The sequence below is a fragment of the Anabas testudineus genome, chromosome 1 (genome assembly GCF_900324465.2).
Source record: "Anabas testudineus chromosome 1, fAnaTes1.2, whole genome shotgun sequence".
NCBI lineage: Eukaryota > Metazoa > Chordata > Actinopteri > Anabantiformes > Anabantidae > Anabas > Anabas testudineus.
The window spans coordinates 3,953,504-3,976,105 of NC_046610.1; the positions used below are offsets into that span (position 1 = coordinate 3,953,504).

Genomic DNA, 22,602 nt, shown 5'->3' on the forward strand with positions numbered 1-22,602 from the left:
TATAAATATAAAGAAATTTGCTGTTGAATACCTCAGAAAATATTAATTTCTTTCATTTCTGAGATGGGGCCATTTACTTTGGTTACCCATACCTAATACCTACAGTATATTATACAGTATATTATGTTTGAACCAGTATTTTGTTATTTCTAACGTACAGTACTGCGCAATATAAATGTTCACACGTGATATTCACTTAAAATGATTAATTTTTCATTTTTTTATACTTGTTTACATTGTTGTACCACATTTAATGCGTACAGCTACTTTAAATATGCAAAAACAATTGAAAACGAAGAAGGCAACAACAATCAACCATCAAAATAAATTCTTACTATTCATTTAGCTGAGTCACACATGGCAGCAACGACCTACAGCTACTTGACATTAGGAAATCTGGCAGAGCAGGCTGCAGCAAACATAGTCATCTTGGTAAATTGGGAAATTGACTGTAATATATACAGTTACACTTTTCAAAGTGCTATATAATTTCCATCTTATTCACCCATACGCTGTTTTCAGCAGGTTAATATGCAAAGCACAGCCTTTACCATGAGGGACAGTTGTGTTTTATCGATTTGTTCTGCGTTGCACAGGAATGGTAATACACATAGCTGTTTGCATGCCGGTTTTAGGGAGTAGGCGCAGACGCGGACATTTTTCTTTACAGTTTACTGACACAGTTACTGAGTGACAGATACTGAATAAAGCTGGTGTTAACAACCCCTATTTTGAGGTTAGGTCAGCCTCCTGGAAACTTTCCACAATCTGGCCAATCAGAATAGAGTGGGATGGGAGGAAAGATAGAGAAGCTGTTGCATAAAGATTATAATGTTATATATATATAATTATGTATGTATTGTATTGTAACCATGGAGTCCCAAAATAAAATATCAAGCATAAATTAATCATTATATGGCCTCAACAAGAGTATACAGTTATATTTTTTTAGTTTTTTAGAGTAGTATGGACAATAATGTTATATTTAAATAATCAAATACAATTTACTAATAAATTGCTGTCTAGGCTATGTTTTTCCAGTTAACGTGTCTCACCCTAGTTAATATTTGACTTCCAGAAGAGTAGGACTGGCCCGCACTAGGCTCACTGGGTGTAAACACACTCAAAATGTCAACATGGGGTTTCCTAATAAAGCCAGGGCTTTCCTAAAAGCATACAAGAGTGGGAGGACAAGTAAAGACAAAGCAATGGAAAGAGGAAGACATAAATTAAAGTGAAGGACAAAAGAAATAATATCAATGAAAATGTTTTGTTCAAGAGACAAAGAGCAAGACAGGGATAGAAATAGTGAGACAGCCAAAGAGCAATGAAGGGGTGGCAGAAATAACCAACAGCAATTTACTCCAGCACACCCACTATTCTAAAACGGATCGGAAGCTGCAATAATAAAATCTACATAGTAGGGTATTGCAAACTGTATTCACCAATCCCATCACAGCTGCTCCACAGGCCTGTACACACAGCGGAGATAGGACCCATCGCAAGATTGTTAAGATGTGGGGTACAGATATTGAAATCTATTAAAATTCAAGAGTTTCTGCACCTGCACAGCCTCAATGAGAGTCAGATATTCACTCTGATACAGATACAGAGTTTAATCTGATAATTCAACATAGAAGTCTGTATCATCATCATCATACTTTGTTTAGGACTAGCATGTGGGGAGGAGAGTAGATACTCAGCCAGAATTATACTTCCTGTTGACATAATTACTGGCAATATCTTTCATTTGTTTTCCTACGTTAGCCGTTCTTACAATACATTATCTGTTCATAAAGTGTGATTGAATTTTTGTTATTGTTCATATCAAGTGAATTCAATTAAAACATTGAGCATAAATCAAGTGACCTAAAGCTACAATATGCAACATTTGCAAACTAAGCTGGTAGCGAGTTCAGATTTTAGCCATTATGAAATGAGTAAAAGTCAATGAGTAAGAATGCAACAAAGCTGCTACAAAACACAGTCAACCAGAAATGATTGGCCTTTTCTGATTGGTTAGAAAGGCGAGCCTAAGTTGGAAACCTTTAGAATAGAATTTCTCTGCACTGCTGCAAATTAAAAGTTGTAGCTTCAGATCTCACCCCTTTGAAGACTATAACTATCAAATTGTATGTTAAATGTGCAGGGGATGGATCCTGGAGATGGTGAAGAGACTAAGAGTGTCTCCTTTTGTACCTGTCCTTGAAGAAGCGTCGAAAACCAAAGGCCACCAGTTTCAGAGATGCCTCAATCACAAAGGTGGAGGTGAAGAAGTAGTTGCAGTATTTCAGTGCAGTTTCCAAAGACTGAGGGAGAACGGGGTTAAACAAGATCAGAGGTTAGAAATCTAAGGATTTATAGACACAACCACAGTTCATGGTCTAATCATTTATTGTCACAGTGAAATACTGTAAATGCACCATTTGCAACATTTTCTTAGCTCTATTAGAGGCATAAAACAACATAATAACTAAAGAAAACAGTTGTTCTTCAAAAAATCTGTTTGGTCAAAGTGAGAAAAATATCTTGCCAATGATTCCATTTTAATAGAAAACAGCTTAATTTAGACAGACAACTGAATTAAGTCAGACTCTGGGGAGGAGCAGAAGACAATTTGTTCTACCACACTGGCATTAATAAGTCAGATAAAATGAGACTACATGAATTAAATGCTTGCAATGTTATGTGCATTTAATAAACCTAATTATCACAGCAAGTGCAGCTGTATAAGTAAAAGTAAAACCAATGGTCTATTTACTTGAAATCCACTGCATATTAAACATGTTTTAATTCAAATCCCTACAGGATCCATAATACGTTTAGTGCATGTATGTAGAGGTTTCACATTGTCCACTTAAGTCACATAGCCTTAGCAGACTGCAGCATATCATATGCACAGCCAAGAAGGGGACTGGCTGCAATTTGCCACTGCTACGATGTTACGTGACTCAAAGACCCTGAAACTTGCAGGAAAGATTATTACTTCTCCAAACCAGACAGAAAGTTTCTAAAAATGACCCTCCGGTAAGAGGCCGAGCGCTGTGGGCATCCCCACTTGTCCTGCCTTTGTATTAGATTAATCAAATTTTTTTTATATATTATATTATTTATAAACATTATAATTTACATTTAAAAGATAAAACAGTCCAATTTAAATTATCACAGATATCCCAAATATCACGTAAAAAATAAGTCTATAAGAACGACAGGTTTCAACTGGGTACTAAGACAAGAATCTGTACACAGCACACACTTAATGACTGACTGATGCAGAGACCCTAACCCTAACCCTAACCCTAACCCTAAGACCGCAACATATTCATAATCAGCTGTAAAGTTGATGGGAGTGTGCACACCTTAAGCTAAGTGGCTGCTGATGCTATCTTTAAAATTTGTCATGTTTCAGTGGCACCAATCTTCATATCATATATATTTAAAGCATGTTGTGGTTGAAAAATCTAAAAATCTAAAATATAAATAATAAATAATAAAATATAATATTTATTTTGGATGACACATGCATTCTCCAAGACAAATTTGATGGCCTCATAGGCTATTACAAAGACGTATAGATGTCATTGGCAGCTCAATAGTTGTGATAAATAATAGTAATAATAATAGTTAAAACACTGGTGTTAAAAAAGGTAAAGCAAACTGAAAATAATGAGCTGTGTAGGTTGTCTGTATGCAGCCAAAGAAGCTGCTAACATCTTATAGCCCTGCCATAAGCATATTGTTAGTAAGATCAATGAAGTTCACCACACAGGAGAATTAGGAGCTTCCAGGCAAGATGAGTCACATTTAGCCAACATGAGCATGAGAACAGCCGCAGGACAGATATCTGAGAAACAGAAACAGAAACTCCATCTCGAAGAGAAAAAAAAAACTCCTACATCTGTCTGATTTACCTCTAACAAATGAGCATGAATAAAAGTTAAATACCATTCTTAGCAGAAGTCTTAGCATTTATTTGTGCCGTACTATTAATCTAAGATGTGGGTGATGAGAGTTTATGTCACTTCTATTTCACCATATCACCTTCCAACCCTAGTAAAGTGTTTTACAACTATACTGAGAGTCCTCTGTGCTTAACTCAAACTGATTTTATTTCTGCCTCAAAACAAACATTTTACATAACTAATACCCCAATCTGTGCTTGAGTGTTTGTATTCCAGCACGTGGTGAATGTTGGCTGTTTTTGCTGCTGATTCAGAGCAGCAGGCTGGCAGTCTGCCTCTGGGAGTGCCCACTTAAAAAAAACAACATACAAGAAAACAAAAACTAGATCCAGATGGTGCATCACCACCTACTCAGAAGCCCTAAAACAAGTCTGCTGTTCTGCTGTGTCTGGAAAGCTCTGTCTCCATCGCCCACACCCTGACTGTCCTATCCCTCTCCAGTGAAAGGTGTGGTCACCTGTGGCTGGCTGTAGTGCTCCAGGGACATCGTGATGACGTTGATGCAGATGATGAAAGTGATGACCAAATCCAGATAGTGGCTGGTACACAGCGTATGGATGGCGAGGCGGGTGTGACCGTAGGATGCATAGTAGGGCAGCTTCTGGGCTTCTGAAAATTAAAGCACACCATCAAGAGAGGAGGGAATAATGTTTCCAAAAGAGGAAAAAGAAACATGAAGAAATGCAAGGTGCAAAGAACAATCATTTCTTTATGCCAAAGGGGGAGAAGAATGAATAGGCAGAGAGGGGAATAAAACCGTGAGCTAATTTAAAGAGAACCGGTTTGATAAATGTGTGAGAGGGGTTAAGTAGTTTTAAATGAGTTGAAATAATGACTCATTCAAAGTCACCTCTTTGAGGATGTGTAATAAAAAATATCAAAGTCTTGGCCATATGCCATTTGGACTGCATCCAGGAAAAAGTCAAAAATAAACTTCATAACTTCAGATTTTAACTAATTTGCTAGATTGCATTTTATTGTGAAACTGGAAACACAGTTATAAGAGAAGAAATGAATTTTATAAATGTAATATCACCTGTATACATTTTTGTATTCTCCTCCAACTCAGTCACTATTACCTCCACCTCCACTGACATAGGACTTTCCACAGGGCCTTACATCCATCTAGCATCTTTCCTCTCTCCTGCCCTCTCAGGACGGTTATGTGTCTCATCTGTGCCCTTTCCTCTCATCTACCCTTATTTCCCTGGACTTATTCCATCTATCCTTCATTTTTCACCTGGTCTTTTGTTCCTTCTCTTCCACATTTCCATTCCTTTCTTCACACTTCTTACCCAAATCTTCTTCCAAATCCTTTTTCTTCCTGTGCACCAAAGCCTCTACTCCTCCCTCTAATAGTAATTTATTTTTACCAGCAATTATTCTTGCTTTTCCCACTCAGTCCCTTCTGGCATCTTATTCCTTTGCCCCTTACTTCTTCTCTTCTTTTCCATCCGGCGCTGGCGTTTCTCCTCGCGACGTCTCGCCTCCTCCACTTCCTGGTGCTGTCGGCACTTGTGGAAGTTCTCCACCACCACACCAACAAACATATTGAGGACGAAGAAGCTGACGATCAGGAGGAATGAGATGAAGTAGAGCAGCATCCATGGATTATTGTTGGTAACCGGCTAAGATGAGAAGGAGAGAAAAGAAATTAGCAACTATGACCGAAATATTTTACACCTCACTCACATCCCATTAAAACATCTGACTCTAATTTCAATCCTAGAGGTTCACATACTTTTTCCATACACCAATGTGTAAGATATGACCATTTTCTTGAGTAAATAAATAAACAATGTGTATTTTTGATCATGCTTTAGATCACATTTATGCAGAAATAGAGAAAAGTCTTCACAAAGTTTAAAGCTCCACTGTAGATATAGCTATGTAGATAAATCCAGAGGGCTGAAATAATTTTGAGTGATTCCAAATCAGCAGTTTCCTCAGTTTTTGAGGAACATATGTAATATTAATGGCTAATTTACCAAGCAACTTCAATTCAAAAGTCCTGGAGGTACCAGCTATCAGAATAGATGACAGGGGAACAGAAGGAAAGGCAGGAAAGGGAGACAATGTGAAGAAAAGATCAGGATGATTGGATGAGGACGTAGTTATTGGAGGGAGTCATTACAAAACAAAAACCAAGCTCAGGTGCAATAAAACCGGAGATGAAAGTCTGATTTGCAATTTGGAGGAGCACTGAGTGTTGAAAGCGCAGGGTGGAGTGTAAATGGGATTAGTCATTCAGTGCCATGTTGGACTGCAGTGAGGTTTCTCCCAAAGGCTGGGGAACTGAATCATCTAGAATAATGTGCTCCCTTTAATAGGCTCTCTAATAGATTTCCCAATAAAACCAATTCTAAAATGAATCACTTTCACTTTGTAGCCAATTCAAAAGACTAATTTACTCTATGTCAAATGACTTCAACATCACCTGTGTAAATATAGGAATTATTTGGTCTGAACTTTTCTAAAAGAGTGTTTTATACGTTATGGTGCCTATATTGTCTAATTAATATCTGGAACCACTCTTAACTAGCCGGGGACCTTATGTAGTTTGTATCTCAAGTGTGAGTCCAAGTGAAGTAGTTTTTCTTTGACAGTGCATTGAAATGTTATATTAACAGACTGAGTGTCAATATTTTAAAAGAAAGAACTGAAGAGATGAAACTACATTCCTTTACTTATAAAATGTTAAAGCAGAGTTTCTAAAAGGTTTACATTATTAAGATTATGATGGCTCAGAATGTACAGGGTGGAGAAGGTATTGAACCTGAAGTCATGGTTTTTAGTTTGTCAGTTGAGTATTGATCCAACCTTCACCTACAGAGCATTTACACATCCACCAAGACGTGGTTCAATGACGAATAAGATTTTTTTTTATTACCACAGTAAAGCTCCATAGTACAGGTGAGTTAAAATCAAAATACACAGACATTACTTGTGGTCTTTAATGGCTATTTGTGGTTCTGGAGTCAGACCAGAGGATTGTATATGTCTCCCACATGGGATTCCCTAGAAGGAGCTAGTCGATGTGACGGGAAACACAGCAATTTGGTCCACACTGTTAGTAGTTACGTTTTCTGTGTTTTAGCATGCATATATTCAATACAGGACTTTGTACCAGTGTTCAGGTCTGCAGTTATTACCTGCTGGTCAATCCCCACTGCATCCAGTCCATGGTACATGATGTTGACCCAGCCGTCTTTGGAGGCCAGCACAAACAATGACATCAGAGCCTGGAGGAGACACACACACACACACACACACACACACACACACACACACACACACACACACACACAAGAATAAACACAAAACACAAACACTCACTTTGTTCTAACCTTGACTGATGCTACAGATTGTTTTTAGTCTGCTAAAATTGTTATCACATATGACCAAAGAGAAAACAAACAAACAAAAAAAGTAACAATACACTAGATTAATTTTATTTTAATGCACAAAGCTACTGAACAGTTTTGTGGTTATGTCTGTTTGTTTGCTGAGGTTTGGCCGTGCCAGCAATGCAGTTCTTATCAAAGTGCTAACCTTCAGCCTATGTTTTCTTTATTATTCATCATATGTCTATGTCTACTCCTATTTAATAATAATAATAATAATAATGATAATGAATACTTTATTCCCTTGCACTGCACAGTAGGAGAACATCCATCTTTTAGAGCGTGGTAATCATTAAATCACATTATAATCATTTCAAGTGAATATGTGGAACTTTATCTGTGTATACATTCAGAATTTATAAGCTAAATCCAGACAAGACGTCAGGGATATACTTTTTCTCTCTCTCGTACCTGTCCAAGGTTATCAAAGTTGTATTTGTGATGAACCCATCGATACTTGGCAGCCAGGCAGTCGGATTTGTTGGTAATGTTCTTCACATCCAAACCCACACAGTAGTAGAACTTGCCTTTGAAGAGCTTGGAAGGAAAGTACACACAGAGATGAAAACAGGAGACAGACACACACATAAAGATGCATTCTGATGAAGCCATGACAGCACTAGCATGTAGCCACTTCTTTCTCACAGTTTTTGAAGTAATATCCTAATTAGCATCTGTAACGGTGTAGATAAGGCCTAACCGAAGACTCCATGAGCATTTGATACCAATAGTCTGGATTTCTTTCTGAGAAAAGATGTTTTTTAATTCTCAAACATGTTGACTGCATCAAAGAGTAAAATAATGCATAAAGATGGATACATAAGAAGTAATAACATCAGTGGAGTGAGTGAGAACAGAGTGGTATTGACTACTACTGTATATTTATTGTTGTTTATATTCTTGGTCTTGAGAATCTTAAGACCTGTGCTAGTTAATTCTAAAATATACAGTCTGTGTCATTGTTAATACATTATTTAATTATATAACCAAGCGTAGCGGGAGTGTTTTTAAATCTTCCTAATTCAACGTGAGCTGTATTTTGGCAAGAAAATTACAATAGACCTGCTGGATTTCTACATGGTGATGTGTCATTTTGTACCTCTTTCTGTTGGATTTTGCTGTAATTAGCCTCCTTAGCCAGCCTCAGCTGAGAAATTGATTTAATTGTAGGTGCAAACAGGGCTCGACTCATCATATTTAATCTTCCATTTCTTGGTTTTAGTGTTTGCTCTAGATAGATGTTAACATAATAGTTGTGGCCCAGAAAGCATATTTCGACCCACTTTTATGCTAATGTGGAGTAAAAAATTAATAGGGCCACTGTGAGCATGGGAGCCACTATGTTAGGTCATATATTTGCAATTGTTTGAACAGCTCAGGTCCAATTAAAGCCTCTGCAGAGAGTGCTCATAAATTGTTAAGGCGTGTGAGATAACCCAACTAATAAAAAGAGAGATAATGAAAAAAGGTAAAGTGAAAAATACACGTATACTTTCAATGCATTTTAAAAATCTTTACCTGAACACCAAGAATGCCAAAGATGATGAAAAAAGCGCAGCAGATCAGAACAATGTTGCCGATCGGCTTGAGGGATGTGATGAGGGTTTCAACTACCAGCTTCAGCCCAGGAGCTCTGCTGATCACTCTGCAGGAAAGAGAATGATGAGGATAAAGAGAGGGTTGTGCATGATATCACAGAAATATCACAGAATCCAAAGTTAAAAATGTGTCCCATAAGGATAATACAGTACATATTTAAGTAAACACAACAAAAGTAGAGTAATATGGACTATCTGACTCCAGTGTTTTGGGTTTAAACAACTGTACACATACCAGTTTAAAGTAAGTCTTTTTAGACATAGTACAGACTAAGGGTTCATGGTGCATTTAAGGTAAAGACATTCAGCACAGGCCAAATGCATTCAAACCTAAATTACCTTATTTGAATATAATTTGAGTTCCCTGCATCAGCTCTCATGAGATACTTTCATCTCAGCCACTTTCTTAATATTCTGTAGGGTAACGTTAGACTCTGAAGTATTAAAAATATATCTTCGGCTGGAAAGAGTAGTGGTAAGGTCGCAGCCCTCCATGCGGGGGACTGGGGTTTCAAAGCCCAGTTGTGGCATACCTCCAGTAGGAGTCCTTAGGCAAGACCTCCTTACCAGCCTTTGCCTTGTACCTTGTAAGTCAATTTGAATAAAAGCGTCTGCTAAATGACTAAATGTGAATGTAAATCTTAAAGCAGTGGGTCCAAGCCTAAGAGAAGCCTCGCGAAAAGGTTACTGGATAAATGTGAAATATCAAGAGATGATTAATGGGACAGGAATACAGATACAAATTATGAGTATATGAGCATAGGGCACTTTACACCCTTTTTACTTAATAGTTTTATTAATAGTAAGTAAATAATTTATTAGTGGTTAATTATAAATATTTATCTTTGATTGCACTCTTGCAGATTTATGGACAGTTTAAAATGTAAGCAACAGGACACAGGGCCTACATTTAAAGTCAAAATAGTTTTGAAAATGCATCTTTAGAAATAAATTCCAAATTTTGTCCAAACTTCATCTGCACCCTATAAGAAACATCATCGTGCTCTGATGTGATCATATGATCGACCAACCTGAGGGGTCGTAGTGTCCTGAGCAACCTAAGAACACGGAGCACCCCCAGGATCTTTGCTCCACCCGCCATGGACACCACAATGTCAATAAGAGAGACGAAGACAAGGAAACCGTCTAGAATGTTCCAGCTGCTTCTCAGATAGGCTCTTTCCCCCAGGTATAGACCCATGGATACCACCTGAAGAGATGAAAAATATGGAAGGAGGAGAGAAGTGTCATTGACGGACAGGGATGTTAAAACTAAGTACATTTTCCAGAGAGATGAAAGAGAAAGAAAAGGAGAAGACAGACAAGCAACAAGCTCCTAAATCCCACATGTGCACAAAGAAGAGAGAAAGAACAGACATAAAGGATATGCAGAGAGGCAGGAACGGGACGGAGATTAGATGGAACACAAGTCTAGTACAAATCAGACAGCAGCAGGAAATCTTCAGTGTTACACTCTCCGCTAACACATTCACATTTGAATCATGCTTCATGGTCTTTGGATAATGACTCCACAGCAGAATCAAAACCCTGTGGATTTGTTGGTGGAGTTAACCAACTTTTCTATTGACACAGAATTTTGCTGACTTTGTTGTAATTGAAGGAAATGTCTGGCAAACTTAAGAAGAATACTTCAAAGAAACTGTTTGAATTATAGTTAAGACACACTTTGCACTGTGCCACTTCAGCAGTCTGCCCTAAATCCTCTTAAATCAGGCACTTCCACTCTGGACTCACAAGCTGTCCAACCACACAGAAAAATACTGAAGTGGTGGCTGTTGTGACTCGAGCTGATTTGTCTCAGATTTATAGTCAGTCCCCTTCTAGCTATAGCTGGATGGGAGGTCTCACTCACTAGTCAAGCCCTAATGGAAACTGAATCAGAAAGGAAACAGCTATCAGTGGGAGGAATGAAAGGCGGAAGTCAGGGGGTGGAGGATAAAGACAGAATATGCTGAAAGAGAAAAATAGAAAGTTCTGAGATCAATAAGAGCTGGTGAGGTTGGAGGAAAGCGTGCATGCCAACTGTTTCCATGCTGCATCATTTGACACCTTACAGGCATTTTCATGCATTTTCAATAACAACTTGGTGCGGCTGTCTTGTCAAAACAGAGCATGGTAGACCTGTCTGCCTGCAAAAAGAGAAGACGGCTGAAGTTTGATGAGGGAGCTGGGTTTCCAATCACCGAATATAAAGGATTGTTATATTATCATTAGTGTTACATGGTTCAGCTTATGCGTTGTGTTATAAATGAATGAATGAAACACTCTTCTTCATCCTCTATTGTGCAAAAAACAGCAAAAGCTATCCACCATGTTAAAGAAAAATAGAAAATAGTCCTATCCCAGTGTTTTACAATGTCTGCATTTTCTACACAGCCTGTCATGCTCTGTTTTCACACGACAACCACACCAAGTTGTTATTGCCATAAAAGTGCCTAGCAAGTCATCAAATGATGTGTGGCTCATACATCTGCCATGAAACTTCTTCTCCAAACTCAGCAACCTTTCTCAATCTCAAAACATTCAGTTTTTTCTTGCTTGTACATTGTGAAAAATCTGTTGTGAAAAGTTTCTAATCTTGGAAACTGGAACCCATTATATAGTAACTGTGGTGCATTCAAGCTGTTGTCCTGCACGAAGAAGCAAGTAACACATTTAAATAGGCACCTTCCAAGAATCGTGCAGCAATTCCTTTGATACTAGATTTTCAGTATCAGATCAGTGTAAATGAATTATAGCCACGGCCTGTATTTCACTAAGCAAATAGCCTTGCCTGGAAAAAATTACTGCAGTGATTAATATGTTTCAGCTGACTAGTCAATGGATTTTTTTTCCTGATTGCACAAGCATATTCCAAGATAACAATGACAGGATTCATCATGCTTGTAATAGAGTGATTCAGGAAGCATGAGACATGATTGTCGCACATGGATTGGCCACAACGCAGTTCAGCACTTAACCCCTATGTGAATCTTTGGGATGTGCTTGAAAAGGCTTCATGCAATGTTCTAAACCCATTATCAATACAAGATCATGGTGAGAAATTATTGCAACTCTGAACTAATGTAAATGTGGCATCAGCCTTCTTAATGCAGTGAATCTGTCTTTGGAACACATTCTTACTGGACTTTAGTCTAACTTTACTGTGGCCTGTGAGGCACAAAATGCTGCTGTACTTTCATGTGCTGGAAGCCACTGACAACAGATGCCACTACAGAACAAACACCATGACTGTCACCCCAGTAACTCAAAGGTAGTGACGACAGCGGCAGTGGTGGAAGCAGACATCGCCACGCCAACTGATGTCAAGTCGTTCTGCAGAAATAATGTACAAGCTGCAGAAATAATGTACAAGCTGCAGAAATAATGTACAAGCTGGGAATGGCTAAGTGAAAAATACATAAATAAAGAAAAATAAAGACAAGGTGGAAAAGAGAGAAAGGCAGCCAGATAAAGGGAGAGAAAAATAAATAAATAGAGGATGTATGTAACAGAAACACTCGTGTAAGTAACACAAACACAAAATCACTCCACCTTGTTTTGACAACCAACATTGTTCAGAACTCTTATTGTAATAAAAAAAGTGTAATCTGTCCTTGCTGGTGAGATCTGTACAGGATCGAGTCGCTGCCATATTCTACCATATAATGTTTTGACAGGACGGGAAGACAGTTCTAATATGTCTGCTTGGTAATAATAGCAGCTGGCTATATGCAGACCCTTTAGGGTCTATTGGAATACAGTGAGCCCTGCATTAAGCAAATCAAATACCGCTGTGATAAAACATGATGCATAGGAAATCTATAGCAGCTCAATGCCAATGTTATTATCAAAGGCTGCTCTTCTTCAGCTGTCTTTTGGCTGACAGGGCCAGTGTGTCACCCTAAATTTAAATTTAAATTACATTTAAACTCCACTCGCAATATCACACAGCAGAAAATATGGCAATGATTCAACTTGTCACGTCAGTGTTATTTTTGCAATCTGATGCATAATGTGTTCACACTGCTGCTTACTGTATGGGCTTTTGGTGCCCAGAAACCCATTAATGGTGCCCATTAAACTTCAATATTAAGTAGCCATATTGTTATATTACATATAAATTGATGTGAGGTCGTAGGTCATAGAAGCGACTGGGAACAAACGACATATATTGTATTTGTGATTTAAGCTGCTTAGGCTACGTGTGTTGGTGTCACACCTTATTAACGACAAACAGTAATAATTAGCATTTATTCTTGACTTAGTATTATTAATTATTATTATTAATTCATCAACTTGCTCATTAAAAAGCAGTTTTACATGTTGCACATTCATTTACCTGATGAATGTGAGGGGTCGAAGGAAAGCGCTAATTATTATAATTTCAACTTTCATCAGAGGAAATGTGCTGATTGTTGTATTGCTCACATTCTTTTAGCATCACTCTTCCTATTGTAGCACACATCAGCTGCCCATTGCAATCAAAGACATTTGCAGCACAAAAACTGTTTGGAAATCTAGCATCTTACTGGACACCAAGTTAAAAAATATATATAGCCTGGTTTGACCTACTCAATCTATCCTTTAAACTGTAACAACTGGTTGCTTCTAGCATTAGACTAATGCTAACAAATACAAGTAATGAAGGAGTTCTGACCAGCTAACACTTGCTGTGAAGCTTTTAGAATGCTCTTTAGAAAATGGCCTTCATTGTGCTCATATGCGGAATATAGACACACGGAGAGTCTTAAGTCTGGCTATGCCTTTAAAAAGATGCTTACTAATGCTCCTTAGAGCTAAAAAGCAAAACCTCAGACTCTATTTTCACTTCAGTTCTTTATGGTTATGTTGCTAAGCTCCTCAGTAAGTGTTATGAAGCAGTTTTAAAGAAAAAAAAAATAAAACCTCATGATTCCCCACAGACACTACTCTACACTTTTAAGCTGCAAGTTTTGCCTCAACCTCAAATTAGATGCTGCTTCATGACAGCCCTAACGCTAAATTATTAGGGGCAAGCAATGCATCAACTGAGAATGGAAAATCTTTACAATGAAGTAGCTGTAAATTGTAACTTAAAATTGGGTATGAGGAGAGTGCGAGCACATAAAGTGGTGCAACAGAAATGCTGTTAAAATGAGTTTAAGAAACTCAGTCTGTCAGGCCTGCTTACATCTCATCATAGTCGGATCGGTTTGAGCAGGCAAAAGACACAGTGTGTAAGGAATGAGTCAACTCAGAACAAGTGTATAGGCGTTTATGTGCGTGTGTGTGTGTGTGTGTGTGTGTGTGACAGACAGGGAGAGGGTGGAAAGTAGCCGCATCTAAACTCCCCTCCCTGCTTCTAATTAGAGTGTGATGTTCAAGGTCAGACTCATCATGTGCAGGTAACACTGTTTACACTGATCATTAATGCTCATGTACAAGTGTATTTGTGTTTGTGTGTGCGTGCATGTGTGTGTGCACAGGAGATGAGAACAGGCTACCTCTGTGATGGAGTGTGTCTCGAAGAGGAAACAGTGTTTAATTATTGTGGTTGTTTAATTAGTGCTGCTCGGAGAGAGACCAGGCTGACCAGTCTGGAATAACAGATTTAGAGCAACAGGAAGGGCGGAGAGAAGATGGGAATGAAGATGAAACGTGGAACTGATACAGTGTGAAGAAAACTGCTTTATTAGGCTAGTATTGACAAAAATATGAGAAAACAAACATGACTGCAAGTGTGTGCCTGATGACAGAGAGAAAATAAAACAGGGATTATTATAGAGGCATCATGATAGTCCTGGTTTACTCTGAATAAAAGCACATTGTAAGAATAAAATATACTACTGTATGTAAGACAGCACCTAAGTAAGTGAGTAAGTAGGACAGAGCACTGTACACACATTGGATTTTGGAAACACATACAAATAAATATATAGTGTAAATCTTGTTCTGAATTGGAGGTTGCACAGAGCTGCAAATAATAATCTCCTCATTTTGTGACAGTTTAAAAGTGATCAAAGAGCGAGATGAAGTTAGAGTGACAGTCTGGCAATTGCTATACTCTATTTGAGATAAGAAAATGAGTGGCAGAAGAGGTCGGGGTGCACATGAGTGTGCAAATGAAGCAGTTCACAGAAAGATAACAGTGGAGCTTGACTGATTCAATTACAAATGAGGGGACAGAGAACGATAAGAGACACACACACAGCAATCAAATGAATCAAACGACTAGCACCGAGAAAATAAAGCAAATTAAGTGTGAATGTGTGAAAGGTGGGAACAGAAGTTAACAAACAGCAAAGACAGGGACGGAAACAGAAGAGGAACTAGCCAGGCTGAGCTTAACCACATGTGAACTTAGCGTGGAGATGATATTCATATTATTGTGCTACTGCACGTCTTCATTGTCGCTGGTTCTTAATAAAAAATATATATTCATATATATTAATTAATATCAATTATTAATATATATTCTACCAGTGAGGAAAATGCCTGGAGACACAAAGGCTTTAATAATGGATGATGCCCTGGACAGCAGATTAATGGATTAAAAAGAGTTTGTGAGTTTGTGTGTGTTTATCGACAGGAAGTCCAGGAGAAGCAAAAGAGCAGCTGAGGAGCGATGGCCCTCTAATTATCTTCATTATCTAGCTGCCCATCGCTAATGGGACATATGCATCTGATTAAAACGCAAGTTGCAGCGTTGTCAAGAAAAGAGGAAGAGAAAAATGGAAGAGACAGGAGAAGGTGGGAAAGGGGGCACTTGGGGGAACTAGAATAACAGATGCACATAAAAGGAGGGGGACTGGTGAGGATTAGAAAGGGAAGTAGAGATAAAAGGGAGAGAGATAAGAGAAATGAGTGGACATGGGCAAGAAGAACATGTGATGATATCATGTGGATAAAAGAAAAAGATAAAAAATGTACAGGAGAATTCAGAGAGTTTTGAAAAAGACATAAGTAGAACAACTGAGATGGAGAGAGCGGAGATCTGAGAGCAGAGGAGGTGATGTGAGGTGAGACACAAGGTGAAGCCAGGAGGGGTAAGAGGAAAAACACTATGACGAGGAAACACGAGAAGAGAAGATGTGATAAGAAGTAAAGAAAAGAGGAGGAAAAAGTGAGGAAGCAAAGAAAGGTGAGGAAAAGGGAAAAGTATTTTACCTTGACGGTCATCTCCGCAACAAAGATGGCAGTAAAGATGTAGTTGGAAATAGTGAGAAACACTCTTTCCTGTAACAAAAGGAGAGAAAAGATAAACTGAGAGAAATGAAGGAGGGCAGGTTTAGAAGAGGAAGGGAAGAGAAATAGAAGAATTAAAGGAAGCAATAAGAAGTAAAGATGTTGAAGAAAGACTGACTCCACTCCGCTTCGCTCGTTAGCTTCAAAGCTAAATACATATGAGAATTACAATCAGCTCGGGCCTGAGAACAAGTTCACTCACTTCGTTTGTCAGCGTTTCTTCCAATTAAATTAAAATTAGATCTTGTTGTTTAATTAAATGTCAAATTTGAAAGAATTAGAGAGTACTTCATTTGGAATGCTTTAAACCATGTTCTTTGAAAAGTGCTTACATTCAATATTTGATTGCAGAAAAGTGGCTGGATGCCAAAATCCACAGAGAGCTCGGAGTAATGAAGCAGTGGGATTTTGAAGTAGTAATTCTTCATTAATTAAAATAATTGCTGGTTAATAAATCATTTGTACTTTTTTTAAACAACTGAAAATAGAATTCAAAACATAAGAATTAATTTGAACTATTAGAATTAGCAGATCAGCTAACATTGTTGTGTTTTACTGTACCTCCGATATGGAAACTGTAGGAGGGTAATGCAATTTTCATTCAGGACTCTGGGCTCAAGGTTGCCTGCACATTATACACCCTCCACCCATCCCGATCACCTCCTTCCAACTTGGTTTCCAATAATACAGTAAATGTAGTGCTTTAGGTTTGCTACAAAGACATAATCGTGATTGCAGTAATGTTGCATAGGAATGTAATTTTCAGGAGACAGCGCTGACAAAGCAGGTTCCAAGACGTCATCAATGTAATATTCCATGTTTGTGAACTCAGGCAGACCTGTCTGACTCAGTCAAATCCGAGCTGTTACACTCAAAGGGTCTCAAATGCTGCACCTTGGTGAGATGGACAAACTTACCAGGCTGCCTTGCAAAATCTTCGGCCTCTCCAGAGCCACGGTGATGCAGTTGAGAAAGATGAAGACCAGGACCACATAGTCAAAGAGCTTATGGGCAATAATGGACTGGCAGAGCAATCTGAACCTGACAAGAATGAAAGAGAGGCAGAAGAGGAAGGGGAAGGGTTAATAAGGAAGATGTATCCGTGTTTATCCTCTAATAACAGATGGTTGACACCTTTATTAAGGTTTAACACCTTGTATTGTCTGGTAATGAATGTTTACAACAAACAAACAACAAACATCTTTATAGCCAAAGACAATATTAGACCAACTACTGTCATTCCCCTGGTTTCCCACTCTGCTATGTCTCATAACCTTCTAATACACTTTCTGAAAGTTTTGAGTTGGGGTTTTACTCTAAGGTGGAACCACTCACACCATACAGACCTATGCAACCAGTGCTGAGAGATGTTTCTTGTTGTAATTGGTTGCAAGTCAGAAAGGCTGGGAACCGCTGATGTGGGAACTCTGACTTTAACATCCTCAGACACTTGCGTTGATCAAATCATCAGCTCTAGATCCAGTAAAGGCAGTAAGCAGCTCCTGAGTAAGGCCCTTATACATCTCATATCATCTGCCAGCTATAAAGGGAACAGAATAAATCTACTGCTGCACCTGCCCTCTGGGTGAGGAAATCGATGTGCTAATCTGACTGCTTTTACTCCAAGCCTGGCAACTATGTCCCTTTATCTATTGATTCAAATCTGGCAACCCTTCCCCCGATATCGATCATGACCAGCAGGTGCGCTGGCGTAGGCACTTATCGCGCCTCAGACACAACTTCTGATGTTGGCTTGTTTCTCAGTTTGTTTGTTTGTCTGCTTTCCTCACTTTAATTCAGCTTAGGTACACTTGTAAAAGCTAACACACTCACACATGCCTCCACACACAATAGGTATATACTATTCACTGAGGCCTAACAAGGCAATGATGCACATATGCTCATATGCTCCCACAAGCACATATGCAAAGTCATTCGCAAACACATGCATGGACACATAACTGCAGATATGGCCTAATGCTAGTACACACACCGCCAACACACACAGCGCCTGCTTGACAGATGGCACCTGCCAGGACGCCAAAACACAGCCCTGGGGCCTGGCTTCCCTTAAGTGGCTATCAGCACGCAGGGAGTCGAGTGAGTGAGCGACTGGATGACTGAGTGATTTTTCTTTCTTGTTGGTTTCAGGGGTATTTCTACCAGCAATGAACTGAAGGCTGGTGGAAAACAAAATAGCCCAGACAAACACAACTGAACAGACATATGCACACTAGAAAAAAAAATGCTTTGGAGGAAACACAGTGACATGATTTGAACAAGCTATTTGTGAAAACAGGAATTTTGACTTGTGAGTTCTTCCAAATTAAGGATAAAGTTGGTAACGTTTGCTAACATTTGTCTTCAGGTGCGACATGTTAAGTTACCTTTCCACAGATGGTTTATCTGCACATTAGTGCTAAACTAAGAGTCCATGTAGAGACCCTGTTCTGGGCTAATCAGTAACATATTTAAAGAAATCTTTGCCCCAAATCACTTTTGTCCCAGTGAAGCTTGAACATTTTTGGCCCAGCTCTATTCTTTCTGACCAAGGTGGTGTTTTAAATAAAGGTCAGTGGGTGTGTGGCACTTTACTGAAGTTATTTTCAAGATGACATGAAGTTTGTTTTTGGAAAGGATGTGGTAAACATGCATGGTGTTTAATTTGAGGGGAAAGTTGTCCACTCACTTATTCTGAGGGGAGAACAGGTAGACAGACCACTCCTCTCTGGTTTCACACCAGTCTGGCTTGTACACCTCCATCATCTTCTGTATACGGAAACACAGACTCTGGAAGATGGAAGAGAGAGGGGTGATGTCAAGAATGGTGGGGATATGTTAAGTAGTCCCACTGAATAATGGAGGAACAGCTGATCGGCGCCACTCACATAATCCGTCTCTTCATCGAGGTCTGTTCTGTCCTTGCGCGCATTGACTTGAGGAAAAACCTCAGTCATCAGCTGGGTGTGGGGACCTGGTGCCTTGCCATTACAGTCCCGGTGGTCTACTCCTAAACCACTACCTGCTACAGACCCTCCATAAATCGATCCCCCCGTCCCGGACCCATTCCTCCTTCCAGGGTCTGGATGTACAATGGGCAGGACTGAGGGCTGTCCACCTGCCCGAAACAGCTCTGGAAGCTCCAGGGAGAGAGCTCGTCGGTCCCTCCTGGCAGCAAAGTGTCTGGAGAGGAATAACGGGCGTGGTGGATGATTAGGTAGTAGAGGATGATGGGAGTGGGGTGGGTGGGAGAGCAGGGACTCTTGTTCTGCAGCATAGTTGTAGGAGATAGGTGAGCGGGTACTGTGCACACGGAGACTACCTCCCACAAGGGGGGCCCCACCGAACCCATAGCTCCTCCGACCCAGGCTGTTCGAGCTAGACCTGGGGAGCAGAAGAGAATAAACTACAATTAAGAGATAGGCCAATATTTAGATTAGTAAGAATGAGTATTCACATTAGAAAGTCATCACTTTTCGATATTATGATTACAACATTTCAGGTTTTATCCTCTGTTTCAAGTTTGACATTTCCATGTTGGTATTTAAAGTTGAATGCAGGTATAAAGAATTCATTAAACAAGAAAATCTAACTGTCTACCTGCGGCTCCATGCAGATTGAGGAGGGAAAGGGCGACCCCAGTTGTGGTAGTTGGAACTGCGAGCGTGGCGCTACAAAAGACAAAAATACAGTTCATAGTCATTAAGACACTATCGTTATGAATATATAACTTTTTCTAATGGCTGCATTTTTGATGTGCAAACAAATCTACAAAAGAAATATATACTTGAGTTTCACTTTTTAAGACAATGAAGCTGACAAATTTTGACAGTTAACCATTAGACAGATTTGCTGTTTATAGAATTAGGTCATACCTATGGTCATTTCTACAAAAAAAGAGGCAACCCTGTCAGTTTGTGATATAAATCTGGATAAACTGTTTTAACTTCACTTTTTGATGTGATGTTTATTACATTTATTTTAATTTTACAGCAATATATAAAACACCACCTTACATTAATGATTTCATGGACAGGGTCAAGTATGGGCACTGTTTGAACATAGCTGGTTTGTAGCTAGATGCTCCGATCCCCTCTCCAACAATCAGCAAGCGTGTGTTGTATTATATGTGACAGTGAAACAAACAAACCACCCAACAAACAGTTGAACCAATTTAAAGTTCAAAGTGAGATTCCACCATGGAGAACCAAACACTATCAGAGCTGTTGATAAAAACTGCAGAAAACTGTCTTGCATATTACTGAAGTACTTTTGCTCCGAGTGATGTAACTGGTGCCTTCTGCCTTCAGTAAACTTAGAGTGCTCTAATAGAGGAAGAGGAGACATCACACTGAAGTGGACCTCCCACACCCACTGTGTTTAACATTATAACCTCTAAAGTAAAAGTGTTGTTAAACTACAGATCATCATCGCTATCATCCTGCCACTGCATCACCTTTCCCGTCTCTCTCCATCTGCATCTCTCTGTTCTATTTTCATCTCTACTTCTCCCTGTCATTCTCTTCCTCTCTTTTTCTCTTGGTTTCACTGTGGGTAAACACACGATAGGAACAGTCTACTCTTCAAGTCACAGCAGATAACATCCACAGCAGTTTTAAAAGCATCATGTAGCTGTTGATTTATCAATATGTTGCTTTTTTGTGTCATTCGAGGCAGCAGCAAGTGGAACTGAATTTGCATCTTGAGAAATGAAATATATTAATCTCAGAAGCCAACGTGATGTTTTCATTTTATGTTATATCACAAAGGAATGGCAAAGTTGCTGATGGGTGTGTTGAAGTGTCATTAAGAAACTCCAAAGTCTAAAAAACATTTTAGTACAAGGAGCCACCAAAGTCACATTATCCATCAAAATCAGAGTTGTTCTGTTGAACACTTTCTGCATCTGATGCTACTGAACCTTCCTAAGGCATAAAATGAACCGCATATCTTAAACCAGCTTTGAGTCTCTACAATTAGATTTCATATCATACTAACTGCAATAATAAAGCAATGCCTTCTGGAAAGGAGGACAAGCCCATTTATCCCTCTTTAAAGCTGAATATTATTTATAGAGTGATGACAAACAGTTGGAAGATGGTTGGCCATAATGCAAAAGTACACATGCGATTTGTAGTGAAAAGCCTGACATCAAAATGTTCCGTTTACAGAGAGATTCACAGTCTAAATATTAACTGATGTCCATGACTGTGGATAGGTGTATGAAGTACCAGAGAGAGGGAGCGTCTTTCCAGACTAGTCTTGCCCAGGCTCATCATACTACTTTTCCTGGACTCGATGGTGAAGCTCCGTCTTTCTGAGGAGTAAGACCCTCTGGGTACCGAAAGAGCATCCAGCTCCAGGTGGCCATTGGGCGTCAAGGTGCAGATCCTTGGGTCTGGAGGAAGTTGGAAAGAAAAAGCAGTAAATACATTCAGTATGTAGTTCTTGTTTTCAAAACCTGTTGGGATCATGTGCTGCCGAATATCCTACTCCTCAATTGCAGCCTGTAGAGAAGAAAGAACGTTTCTTTCATACTTTTACACTGCTGGGCTTTATCAACATGCAGTTTCAGTTATTTTAGCTCCTGTGTTAAGATTGCATTTTATTTTCACCCACTCTCTATCAAGCTACCTTGTCTGTCTCTATTTCACCTGGTGATTTTCTACATTTTCCAGAATGACATTTGACAACCCCCAGGTAACAGGCTTCAATCTGTTGCAGGTTATACATGTAGGTGGAGGGAGAGCTGTAGCAGCAATAACACAGGCATTTTTTTAAACTGAGGATGGAAGGAAAATGTCAAGCTTATGGAAGTCTGGAGAAGGAAGCGAAGAATGCATTTGGAAATTGCAAAATTCAGCTAAGCTTAAGATGGTTGTACATCTAAAAATGCTTTGCATTCTGGTCTTTAAAGGCTACTGCCAGCAGAAAAGCTAAATCTAGAAATCAACAGAAGAGATAGCTGTTTTTGAGGACTAACATTAATATTGATATTACATTTTATGAGTCTTTATTTATTTCCAATTATTCTTCAGAATAAGATGATTTAATACATCTCTCAAGTGGATTTGAGACCACAGCAGGTTACACTTTGTTCACTTACTGAGAGAAAAAGAATCCTAAAAAGCAGCATTTACAGTGGCATGAAAAGTATGTGAACCTTTTGGAAATGGTTTTCTACATGTATTTGTCATAAAATGTTATCTGATTTTCATCCAAGTCAAAAGTATTAACAAATATAATGTGCCTTAATAGTAATACAAAACAAATTCTGATCTTTTATCTTTTATTAAGAACTGCTATAAAAATTTCACAGTGCTAGTGAAAAAAAGTATTTACTAAGAATTACTTTGACTGACCAAAAACACTATAACTTTTTTGATTTGCTTGGCACACAAAGAATGTGCT

The 22,602-nt window shown here is 38.9% G+C and overlaps 1 protein-coding gene across 1 annotated transcript in view; it reads right to left on the reverse strand.

Moving 5' to 3' along the window:
• Positions 1-22,602, reverse strand: part of LOC113162053 (voltage-dependent T-type calcium channel subunit alpha-1I-like) — a 108,969-nt gene that overhangs the window by 18,661 nt on the left and 67,706 nt on the right. The window contains exons 15-27 of the mRNA XM_026360019.1: positions 21,423-21,589; positions 19,792-19,862; positions 19,080-19,575; positions 18,881-18,981; positions 17,109-17,232; positions 16,114-16,182; positions 9,996-10,174; positions 8,885-9,011; positions 7,778-7,903; positions 7,115-7,204; positions 5,398-5,590; positions 4,420-4,571; positions 2,200-2,309 (exon numbers count right to left, since the gene is read on the reverse strand). Coding sequence (XP_026215804.1) covers positions 2,200-2,309; positions 4,420-4,571; positions 5,398-5,590; positions 7,115-7,204; positions 7,778-7,903; positions 8,885-9,011; positions 9,996-10,174; positions 16,114-16,182; positions 17,109-17,232; positions 18,881-18,981; positions 19,080-19,575; positions 19,792-19,862; positions 21,423-21,589 — 2,005 coding nt within the window. The remainder of the gene's footprint in view (positions 1-2,199; positions 2,310-4,419; positions 4,572-5,397; positions 5,591-7,114; positions 7,205-7,777; positions 7,904-8,884; positions 9,012-9,995; positions 10,175-16,113; positions 16,183-17,108; positions 17,233-18,880; positions 18,982-19,079; positions 19,576-19,791; positions 19,863-21,422; positions 21,590-22,602) is intronic.